The sequence below is a fragment of the Aphidius gifuensis genome, linkage group LG4, assembly GCF_014905175.1.
Source record: "Aphidius gifuensis isolate YNYX2018 linkage group LG4, ASM1490517v1, whole genome shotgun sequence".
Lineage (NCBI taxonomy): Eukaryota > Metazoa > Arthropoda > Insecta > Hymenoptera > Braconidae > Aphidius > Aphidius gifuensis.
The window spans coordinates 8,106,512-8,118,935 of NC_057791.1; the positions used below are offsets into that span (position 1 = coordinate 8,106,512).

The 12,424-nt window shown below is 30.0% G+C and overlaps 1 protein-coding gene across 2 annotated transcripts; it reads right to left on the reverse strand.

Annotated features, from left to right (window-relative positions):
* Window positions 1-8,349: 8,349 nt before the first annotated feature.
* Window positions 8,350-10,614, reverse strand: LOC122854961 (SLIT and NTRK-like protein 4). Of its 2 annotated transcripts, XM_044156001.1 has the most exons (4): window positions 10,199-10,614; window positions 9,475-9,740; window positions 8,708-9,401; window positions 8,350-8,631 (listed from the first exon to the last, which is right to left on the reverse strand). In XM_044156001.1, the coding sequence occupies exons 2-4, from the start codon at window positions 9,730-9,732 to the stop codon at window positions 8,387-8,389; spliced, it is 1,197 nt and encodes a 398-aa protein (XP_044011936.1). In that variant the 5' UTR covers window positions 9,733-9,740; window positions 10,199-10,614; the 3' UTR covers window positions 8,350-8,386. The 2 variants fall into 2 exon arrangements, with proteins under 2 accessions (XP_044011936.1, XP_044011935.1); XM_044156000.1 differs by having other exon boundaries at window positions 9,475-10,614.
* Between the last annotated feature and the right edge of the window lie 1,810 nt (window positions 10,615-12,424).

Sequence of the window (12,424 nt, forward strand, 5' to 3'; positions counted from 1 at the left end):
GAATTAAAACGTGAAAAATTATTTAAAATAACTTTATAATCACGGGGTAACACCGCCAGAAAGCGCTCTAACGTCTACCACTTAATATTCTCGTAATAGTATGTAAACTTAACAGGCAAACAACGAAGAATTCACGGGATGGTACAATAAACAGACGAGTTTATTTCTTGAGTACAATGTCGTAGTTTTCACAAGGTATCCCGTGAAAATTTCTACGTGTCACGTTAAATTAAAAAACGAATTTTTGTTTTGACCCTGTAAACAGAGAGACTTTAACGAGATGCACCGTCGATTATTGTACTCTATTCCGTTGTTTTTTCTTGAAATTCGAGTAACTTTCACGGGGTATCCCGTGAAAATTTATACGTGTAACGTTAAATTAAAGAACGAGAAAAAAAAAATTCAACAAGATGGTAATTCATATTGATGTCTATATATCTGTGTATATTCCAGGATGACTTATTATTTTACAAGAATTTTTTCCTAACCGGGTTCGAACCTACAACTACCTAACTACTAAACCTAAGACCTAACGCGCAAGACCATTTAAAAGTAGGGTTACCATATGCACCGAACGCCAAATCAGGACAATTCATTTTGTCCACCAACCCCCCCCCCCCTCTTCTCTAATAGTTGAATACTGTTACGTACCAGGCTAAGTAATTTGAATTAACTATGAAATAGCAAAAAAAAAGAAAGAACGTTTAACAAGAAAATTAATAATATATTAATTTGACAATTATACAAATTAATGAGCCTGATATTTAACGTATTTTAATAAAATCTTCTTGTTTTGTTATTCCCTACAGGGTAACGGGTTAGGAGGGAATGTGTAATTATGTAGATTCTACCTTGTTGCGGTTTATCCAAAATTAAAATGTAGAGAGCTTGTCATTCCGGATGGTCACCTGATGATGTTGATAATTTAGAATAATCCAATAGGTAACACAAACTCGTAGCACAGAAAAACCACACCCCGGAGAAAATTCACAGTCAATAATTTTTGTATAGGATTAAGAAAGGTTAAATAATTTAGGAAATAATAATTTGTCACTAAAATAACAATTTTTAATTTGGATTTATTATTTTAATTAATTTGATTTATTAAAATTTATTTGATTTAATTTATGATTTGAATAGAACGAAAGTTGTCGTAAGAGTGAAGCTCGTTAATTTATTAAAATAATAATTCCCATAAAAATTAAATTACAAAGTAGGGATGATTAAAAGTGAGAACATCTTGACCAATCATGTTTAAGGGTTCCCATGGTAGTCAGCATTTATCATTTGTATAAACATTTTATTATTAACAATTTACTGAACTCAACGGATACAAAATATCAAGTTGCAAGGTGACTTTGAACTTCGGTTTGCAAAAATGATTTTAAATAAAAAAATAAAAAAATATAATATTGAGAGAGAAAAAGTAAAATGTTGATTTTGCTAAAATAAATAAAAATAATCTAAAAAAAAAAAGAAAGGAAAAATTTTAATTGCTTACTCAGTACTTTATATGCCCTTGAATTTACTAAATTGTTAATTCATTTATTTATTTATTTATTATTGATATCAGTACGTAACAATACATTTTATTGTATCAAAGTTGAATAAATCATATTGTATCAATTTTTTCAAAATCAGTACATGAATAATTTTCAAAATTATATAATGCAATTATAGAGTGTTTTATATTTTATACAAGAAATTTCGTTTCTTCCACTCAACTTATTGACTGTGCGTTTATTATCGAAAATACTTCTTTACAGTGGGCATTATATCCTGGTATAGCAGAAAAATTCTGCTGTTTTTATAATTTCGGAGCAGCTTTCTTCACAATTATTTGAAACAAGAAAACCTACAATTTTTTTTACAACTTTGCCTAAAAAATGCATCATAATTTTGTTTAGATTTGTAAAAAAGTGTTAAATTTGAAAATTATTAAAAATTTTTGTTTCCTACAATATTAATGTTTTTTTATTAAACAATATTTTATTACTTTTTTGGTATTTCTCAATTATCAAATGCACCCGAACAGATAATAACATTCAATAATAAACACGTGCAATGACGAGAGTTTTTTTGTTATTAATTAGCACCACCATGCTCCGTTGAGTTGGATTTTTTCGCATTGTTGGGAATTCCCGAAAAAATAATTAAATGAAAAAAAAAAATTGCCCAATCAGGACATTTACGTCAAATCAGGACATTTTATCAAAAAAGGACATTTTCACAATTGATCAGGACATCTGTTCTCAAATCAGGACATGTCCTGATCAAATTTCGCATATGGTAACCCTATTTAAAAGGTCTAAAAGGTAAAAATGACAAGCTGCCCGAGTGGAAATTTAGTTAAGGTTCTGATCAGAACCGGAACAGGGAACCTGATTTCAAATCAGAACCGGATCAGGAATCCTGTTCAGGAACGGATCAGAATGTAACGCTCTTTTTTAGGATTCTGATCAGAACCGGATCAGGAAACCTGGCCAGATTTTAGGGTTAGAGCCAGGATACCTGAACAGGAATGGATCAGGATTCCTGACTAGAATATAACCAGGAATCCTGTTCAGGAACGGATCAGAATGTAACGCTTTTTTTTAGGATTCTGATCAGAATCGGATCAGGAAACCTGACCAGGAAACCTGACCAGGATACCTGATCAGGAATGGAACAGGATTCCTGATCTGAAACGGATCAAGTAATTTAAAAAAAAAAAAAATTTTGTGAGCCATCTAGACTCGCGGGTTTATTATGTGTAAACATCTTCGGCGTGTTTCTACGAAAAATTCCTACGAATGCGCAAAGTGGTTAAAAATGAAGTTGAAATATGAAAAAAACGGCTATTTATCGGTTATATGTCGTATAGTTATTGAAATAACGAATTATTCTCAAATTTAATAATGGCAATCAATAGAGATCGTCGGGGAGAAGAAAATGTTTTTAAAAAAATTTCAATATCTCGAATAGTTTTCAAGTTATAATATTTTTTAAAATTTCGATATATCGATTTTTTTTTATTTATTCATTTAATAATGGAAGTCGATTAAACTCATCAAGGAGAAAAAAAAATCGAATACAATTTTTTGATCGCGCGAATAGTTTTCGAATTATCGATATCTTTCTAATGTTAATGATAATTTTTTTCATAATTGATAATACAATAGAGCTAAGTAAAAAAATAAAGCTAAGTAAAAAATATAGCTAAGTAAAAAATATAGCTACAATAATAATTTTCTCTTTCAAACTAACACATCAGTCATCAATGTCTATTTCTCTTTTTTTAAAACATAAAATTAGTCAATATTATAAATAAATTATTATTGTATAATAATTCAATATTATCTTTTGTATTTAGGAAATATTATTTTATATAAACAATAATAATAGGTATATTAATCTTGTAAATGAAAAATACTTGCATATGCATGTATATATATGTACAATATGAACTTTACTTTATCTAACAAATGCAAGTATAACTGATAAATACAAATAAAATACTTGTATATTAATATATACAACGGCGCATATATATATATAATAATAAATCAAGGTCCCTAGAATGATTCCCAATATACAGGTCATCCGAAGTAAAATCGTCGATATCCCCAATATGGCGGAGCCGCGCAAATTCAAACTGGTACGGCGTCAAGTTATATGAATTGCAGTCACAAAATAAATCAAAATAAATGATTAAAATTTTTTTTTGCATCTGTAATCATCATTAATGATCAATATATTAATATGAAATAAAATAATAATAAGAATATTAATGTTTATAAAATATTATTGAATAAAATAACCTGAACGAAATTTTTTTTTTTTTCTTTTAAATAAAATATAATTATGATAGTATATTAATTTAACTTTGTCTATTTGAATATAGGAGTACTAATATTATCACACAAATTGCATTTATAATTAAATATCAAGTATCTATAATTAACAAATTAAATTCAATTCAACGTCAGACAATGTCAAATATAAACATTGATAAACATGTGTGAATATGTGTGACTATCCACGCATACATACGTACCCATCTTGTGTACATATACGCATGCACACAACTACTGATCCCCAATATGGCGTCCCAAATTCTAGCTTCGGATGACCTGTCTAAATCCAGTAACTCATCTAGGGACCTTAATAATAAATAAATTAAATATATAAATACGCGCATTTAAATTCATCTATACTACAGAACGGCTGATGGTAACGGTTACCGACCGATTACCATGGCGCTGCAAGGTGCAATGTAGACTGAGGGTGCGAACTCACGACACGCAAAAGTTTGCGTTTTTACATGGCTGCCATAATTCTAAACATGGCGCCTCCGTGATTTAATCCACCCGCTCGACAATGTTTAATTCACACGCGCGTTTAAATCACTCGAAATTACTATTAATAGCTGTGTTCGATGGTCGTCTCGGCTCAGTTCCGTCTCACTTACGGCTCACTTATGGCGCTAGTGACGTACGGTTGTTTGAAGAACTACAAAGGCACAAAATCTCAATACAGGTGCCTATCTATATCATCACTGTAAATAAACAATATTTATTGGGGCATTAATACAGTGATGATATAGATAAGCACCTGTATTGAATTTGTGCCTATAATTCTTCAAACAACCGCACGTCGCTAACCATAAATGAAAGAACCAGACGGCTGGCCAGAGACGACCATCGAACACAGCTACTATATATTGCCAAAATATCACTGAAAGTAGTTGTGTGTAATGTGTGTGTAGTGTATCTAGTGTTCAAAGCTTGGATCATAGAGGCGCCATGTTTAAAATTACGACAGCCATGTTTAGAATTATGGCAGCCATGTAAAAACGCAAACAGAAAATGGATTCCTGCCCAGATCCGTTACCGGATCTGACGTCTAAACTCTATGTTTTTTCCTTTTACTCTAACCCAACCCGCGCCTAAAGATGTTTACACATCAAAAATTGTTTTTTATTAATTGATGTTTTGTAACTAATTTACTTTAGCAATGTTATTGATGAAACAGATTGAACGATAAGATTTTATATACCTAACATAACTTAAATTACCTAACCACTAGCGGGACGCGAACTCGGAACTTTCAGATTACAACTACGGACCTTAACACGCGCGGCCATGCCGTCTATCGATGATCTGATGTGATTTTTTGCTTTCATAAATTACATCAGCTAAAAAAAAACTTAAATTAGAATTTGCGACGTTAATTTAACGTAAAAATAAAATATAACAATTTGTTAAATTGTCCCTTGTCATTTTGTATTAGAATTAAAATTATAATAATAAATAAATATTTATTATAATAATAAATATTTTTCCTGATAATATCCTGGTCAGAATCTGTTCAGGAAACCTTATTCAGGTAACGTTCAGGTTTCCTGATCCTTTCCTGAACAGGAAAACTGAATAAAAAAAATTAATTTATTTGATAAATTTTTCCTGATAGTATCCTGGTCAGAATCTGTTCAGGAAACCTTATTCAGGATACGTTCAGGTTTCCTGTTCCTTTCCTGAACAGGAAAACTGAATAAAAAAAATTAATTTATTTGATAAATTTTTCCTGATCGTATCCTGGTCAGAATCTGTTCAGGAAACCTTATTTGGGATACGTTCAGGTTTCCTGATCCTTTCCTGAACAGGAAAACTGAATAAAAAAAATTAATTTATTTGATAAATTTTTCCTGATAGTATCCTGGTCAGAATCTGTTCAGGAAACCTTATTCAGGATACGTTCAGGTTTCCTGTTCCTTTCCTGAACAGGAAAACTGAATAAAAAAAATTAATTTATTTGATAAATTTTTCCTGATCGTATCCTGGTCAGAATCTGTTCAGGAAACCTTATTTGGGATACGTTCAGGTTTCCTGATCCTTTCCTGAACAGGAAAACTGAATAAAAAAATTAATTTATTTGATAAATTTTTCCTGATAGTATCCTGGTCAGAATCTGTTCAGGAAACCTTATTCAGGATACGTTCAGGTTTCCTGTTCCTTTCCTGAACAGGAAAACTGAATAAAAAAAATTAATTTATTTGATAAATTTTTCCTGATAGTATCCTGGTCAGAATCTGTTCAGGAAACCTCATTCAGGATACGTTCAGGTTTCCTGATCCTTTCCTGAACAGGACAACTGAATAAAAAAATTAAATTATTTGATAAATTTTTCCTGATAGTATCCTGGTCAGAATCTGTTCAGGAAACCTTATTCAGGATACGTTCAGGTTTCCTGTTCCTTTTCTGAACAGGAAAACTGAATAAAAAAAATTAATTTATTTGATAAATTTTTCCTGATAATATCCTGGTCAGAATCTGTTCAGGAAACCTTATTCAGGATACGTCAAGGTTTCCTGTTCTTTTCCTGAACAGGAAAACTGAATAAAAAAAATTAATTTATTTGATAAATTTTTCCTGATCGTATCCTGGTCAGAATCTGTTCAGGAAACCTTATTTGGGATACGTTCAGATTTCCTGATCCTTTCCTGAACAGGAAAACTGAATAAAAAAAATTAATTTATTTGATAAATTTTTCCTGATAGTATCCTGGTCAGAATCTGTTCAGGAAACCTTATTCAGGATACGTTCAGGTTTCCTGTTCCTTTCCTGAACAGGAAAACTGAATAAAAAAAATTAATTTATTTGATAAATTTTTCCTGATAGTATCCTGGTCAGAATCTGTTCAGGAAACCTTATTCAGGATACGTTCAGGTTTCCTGATCCTTTCCTGAACAGGAAAACTGAATAAAAAAATTAAATTATTTGATAAATTTTTCCTGATAGTATCCTGGTCAGAATCTGTTCAGGAAACCTTATTCAGGATACGTTCAGGTTTCCTGTTCCTTTTCTGAACAGGAAAACTGAATAAAAAAAATTAATTTATTTGATAAATTTTTCCTGATAATATCCTGGTCAGAATCTGTTCAGGAAACCTTATTCAGGATACGTCAAGGTTTCCTGTTCTTTTCCTGAACAGGATTGGATAAGGTTACCTGACTTAAGGAAATCGTAAGGTGTCCTGACCAGGTTCGGGTCAGGAATGAGTCAGGTTCCCTGAATAAGGAATCCTGATCCGTTTCTGATCAGGGTTTGAGGTCAAATAGGGCATCCTGAAAATTTTTCCACTCGGGTGTACGTTTTTAAAATTTAGTTCCCATAAACAAGCCAGATGATTTTTACGTGAAGACCACGTGAAAATAAAAAAAAATAAACAAAAAAAAGAAGAAACTCAAAAACTACGTGGTTATCCAGTGAATTTAAATCATGAAAATAAAAAAAAATAAAAAAAAAGGGGGAACTCGAAAACTACGTGTTTATCCCGTGAAAATAAATCATAACATTTTTGTTTTGTAACTTGATTTATTTTCACGTGGTTACCCCGTCATGTTTGTCCTCAGACATTTAAATTTATTTGAAAAAATTGCATTAATTTTAATTGTTAAACGAATAAATAAAAAACTTTTATTTTTGAAAAATCAAATGACATGTATTTTATTTATTAAATAACTAAAAATGGCTAACAAAAGCAGTAGCTAAGAAATTAACGTAGCCAAAAAAATTATGTGGTAAGCAACATCTTTTCCTCAACTACTGCTTTTCCTTGGTATTTTATTTATTTGTTTAACAATTAAAATTAATTAAAATTAAATGTCTGAGGACAAACATGACAGGGTAACCACGTGAAAATAAATCAAATGACAAAATAAAAATGTTTTGATTTATTTTCACGGGATAACCACGTAGTTTTCGAGTTCCCCCTTTTTTGTTTATTTTTTTCTATTTTCATGATTTAATTTCACGGGATAACCACGTAGTTTTCGAGTTTCTTCATTTCTTTGTTTATTTTTTATTATTTTCATGTGAAGATCACGTCATGTATAAAAATTCCATGTGTTATAACGTGGAATTAAATCAATCCCACAAATTCCACGTGCATCCGTGAATATTACTGTGTATTACTCATTTTTTCACGGGTTACAATGTGAATATACCGTTGTCTACTGGAATAATTCACGAAAATTCTATTGATATATACGGTAAACACCGTATCTGGCAAGACCCTAGAATATTCACGGGGTTGTTCTGTAAAGTCAACTCAAAATCACGTATAACTTACATTAAAAATACTGAATAATCACGGGAATGACCTTAGAGCGTCTTTTTTTGGTATTACCCCGTGAACAACACGTTTTAATTCTCTCAGTGAAGAAGATAGCAGTATGTTGCTTTTGACCTTTACTGTCAAAAAGAGGCTGTTACCAAACAGAAAAAAAAATTATTTCATATTGACATCTAACGGATGAAAAAAAATAGAATTTGTCACTATAGTTTTTCAATTAAAGTTCAAAATATAATCATTGTATATTACTTTTATTAGAATAAAAAAACTTTTAAACATTATTTTCACAATTATCTACTGTTTCAATTGACGTGTAACGTACACGTTTATTAACTGAAACTATTACAGGTGTAACTTTTTTTTTTATTTGCTCCCGTTGAACGTAAAGAAATGCGCAAATAAGAGTTGCAATAATGAGAGATAATATCATTATCGCCGTAGTTCCTGTCGGTACCCTGTATGCTGAATCAACTTTCACACAATTTTCGATCGTGTACAGTGCTACTTTTTCTTTATCTGATGAATAAAATGAATAATATGAAATAAACAAACAATGATTATCAAAAAACGATAGAAAAATTTTTAAACTTACATTGCTCACATCTCAAATCATTTTTATTACGAACGAGTATTTTAGTCTTGTTAATCCACTCAATAAAAGGATTTAAATGACATGAACACTCGAGGGGATTGCCTGAAAAATCAATCGTTACAGTTCGATTGTGTTTCGTCAAATCATTGAGTGTTTTTAGATCTTTTTCCAAAACTTTTGTGAATTTATTTCTTTGTAAATCCAAAAATCTAAGTTTATGAACGCAAGATAAGTTGAAATGCAATTCAGTTAATAAATTATCACCAAGGTGAAGATCTGATAAACTTGGTAAATCACAAAATACATTTAGATCTTGGAATTCAGATATTTCATTTTGTTCAATATGTAGTTTAATTAATTGTGTTAAATTACTGTTGTAAAAAACATTGTGAAGTGTCTCAGCCAAATTTCTTGGTGAACTATTTTCAAATGCATCTGTTAAGTGTAATTCCAGTAGGGATTCAAAATTTGAGAATATTCTGGGGTGATCATTTTCTGAATCCACTGATAACTCATTGAAATCTAGTATAAGACGTTCAACATTTTTAACATGATGATAAGTCTTTCCTTTTATTTCACGTATTTTATTTTTTGACATGTTAATTATTTTTAATTTTGAAAAAGAATTATTTCCATTTGTTCCAAATACGTTCCAGGGAAGTGATGTTAAATTATTTCCAGTAAAAATTAACACCTACAGTAAAATTAAAAAATAATGATTCACTCATTTACAACAAGATTACAATAATATTTTTTCTTTTTCTCACCTCAGTCTCGTCAGGAAGGAATTGTAACATTTTCGCATTTTGAAAGTTAGTTTCAGTGCAATTGACAACATATCGATATTTTCCTTCAAAACATATTTTCGAACAAATACATAATCCCATAAACTCTGGACCACAGTCACTTTTTCTTGTGAAATAATTGTTACTTTGATTTAGCTTATCTTCACAACTCTGTTTTTCATAACAATAGACAATTATCAGGATTTCTAAGCACAAACAGACTAGCACTAAATTTTTCATTTCTGTAACTAAAAACATAAATTCTTATACACCCACTAATACACCATAAACCGGTTTTCCATGTGTTTGCTCGGAAGCTGAATTCTTTAATTAAATATTTTTTCATTCCTTGCGTTAAATACTCGTTTATTTTTGAGCTCTTAAAAAAATTGATTGATAATAATTACTCATAAATTACTAATAGAAATAATAAATTTATAACAATTCACTCTATTTCTTGGGTGCAAATTCATATATAAAACTTTCAATTGATTTAAAAAACCAGCGACGATATTTTAAAATTCGTTGACTTTACAATAGAAATATTCAGCTCCAGATCTCAGTTTATATTCAGTTAAGCCGAATGAATCAACAAGTAGAAATGAACGGTAAAAATCACATTTGGGAATTGTAATAAGCATGAAATAACTACAAAAATCTAATTATAATACTAGCAAAAAACGAAAAAAAAAAAAAACTTTTATACCTCAAAATTAACCAGTTTCTACATGTTTCTCTATAAACCACTCACTAAACGGAAATCCAAAGATTTAAAGATGATTCATTGCGTAGTTTTTTTGGGCATAGTACGTGAGATGAAGTTATTCACTTTTTTTCAAAATTAAATCCTATTTTTTCTTTTGTTCACAATAACAGTAGAGAGTGAATTTATTTTTAAGAATATATTTTACCGTTTTCTAATATTTTTTTTCTTTTAATGATTAATTAAGACGCAAAAGTATATAAAGCTGATTGTGAACAGTCGAAAATTATCATTTTCCGGGCATAAACAAGATGTACAACGAAACGAGAAGAAAATAGGCTGACTGTTCGAGTTTTATGCTTTTATGAATCAGACTGAATACTGCTCCAACGCGCAGTGGTCCTTCCACATACCATATACCTGAGTTACTGGCCAGGTTTATTATGGATATATGTGTAAAACCGTTATGTCAAACTCCTTTAAAACTTCAATGTGTACGTAGTGCAAAGCGACCTTCTCGGTTGCTTAAAAAAAAAAATTTTAATATTAGTCTGAATATAATCTACATAAATAAGTATAAAACTTTTTGAAGTTTCTTTTTTATTTATGATTATTATACAACTTCCACACTTTTGTTATTTATTTTTTCTAATATTGAACACTGAGAAAAATTTCTTTTATTTTTTGAAAGAAAACATCTTGTCAATATTTTATTTGGAAAAAGAAAAAAATAGTTTATTATAAACAATAACTAGTTTGTAATAAGAAAAATGAAAGTCTAGTTATAATTTATAACTTATAAACAGTATTATGTTTGTTTCATGAAGATGGTGTCTTGTTTTAAACCATAGATGGTTTGCTTCAAGAAAAATATTTCTAAACGTAAACCACATTTCTCCTCAATACGAACCAAATTCTGTTTCTATTATGCAGATGGCGTCTTGTTTCAAACCATTGAATGGTTTGCTTCAAGAAAAATACTTCTAAAAATATGTCAGTAGCTTCTTGTTACAAACGGTCGATGGTTTATAAGAAGATAATTAACTACTTATTTCAAACAACGAAATGTTTGATACAAACTATGGATTGATTAAATATTTAAATTAAAAAAAAAAAAAAAATAATTAATATTATTTTCGTAGTGCATTAATCCAACAAGTTATTAAAGACGATTTTTTTTTTTTTTTAATAAGCTACTGAACCTAATTACCTCAAGCGGGAATCGAACTGGGGTCTAACCGTATAGAAATGTAACGCGTTACCGATGCGCCACGGAACCTAACATGATACATCTACTTTATTTGTTAGAAAACAAAAACATGTAAATACAATCAATAAATTAGATACAAAAAATATAATTATCATTTACTCTTTCCTATGATATTTTGATAATGAATAAATTTTAAAAACATTTTTAGCGTTTGTTTATAACAAATTATATTTTATTATTCTCTTTCTCTCAATATATAGCACGTTGCTACGTTTGTTCATTTTAGGCAATTAATTTATTTGAGTTGTGTCGTTCCTAGATCAAAAGTCATATTACAGCTTTTTATTGAGTTCTATTTATTCATATTGAATAAAAAAGTATAATTATATATATAAGAATACAAGTAATCCTCTATAAAAAAAAGCATTGGTGTCATGGCCGCGCGTGATGAATTTCAAACTTCCGGCCTGAAATTTGAATTTGATTGGCTCTCATTAGAAATTTGATTGCCGCAATAATTTGTGCTCATTTTGATTGGCGTTCAGATTGATCACGTGCATGTCGTAAAAATTTATATAGGTGGCGCTCATTGCATATACATATGTATGTGTGTGTTGACATATGTGATTATAACAACATTTTATCTGTTGAAGAATATTAATGCTCATAACCTTCAAATGATTCACTATAATTTAATTGGATTGTTATAATTAAAAAAGTAGTTTATGTGTTATAAACGGAGCTGGGAAGTTCGTCTGTTATTTCAGCTTGCCGTAAATACCATGGCAACATGGTGAAATATAGTTAAAAAAAAAGACGATCTGAACCTCGTACATGGAAAAAATGGCCTCAAAAAATGCCCTTATTTTTTTTGGCCTCTTAAAAATGGCCCTTTACAATGGCCTTATATTTTTGGCTTCTTAAAAATGGCCTTAAAAAATGGCCTTATTTTTTTTGGCCTCTTAAAAATGGCCAAAAGAGGCCAAAAACATAAAGCCATTTTTAGATTCTTTTGGAGA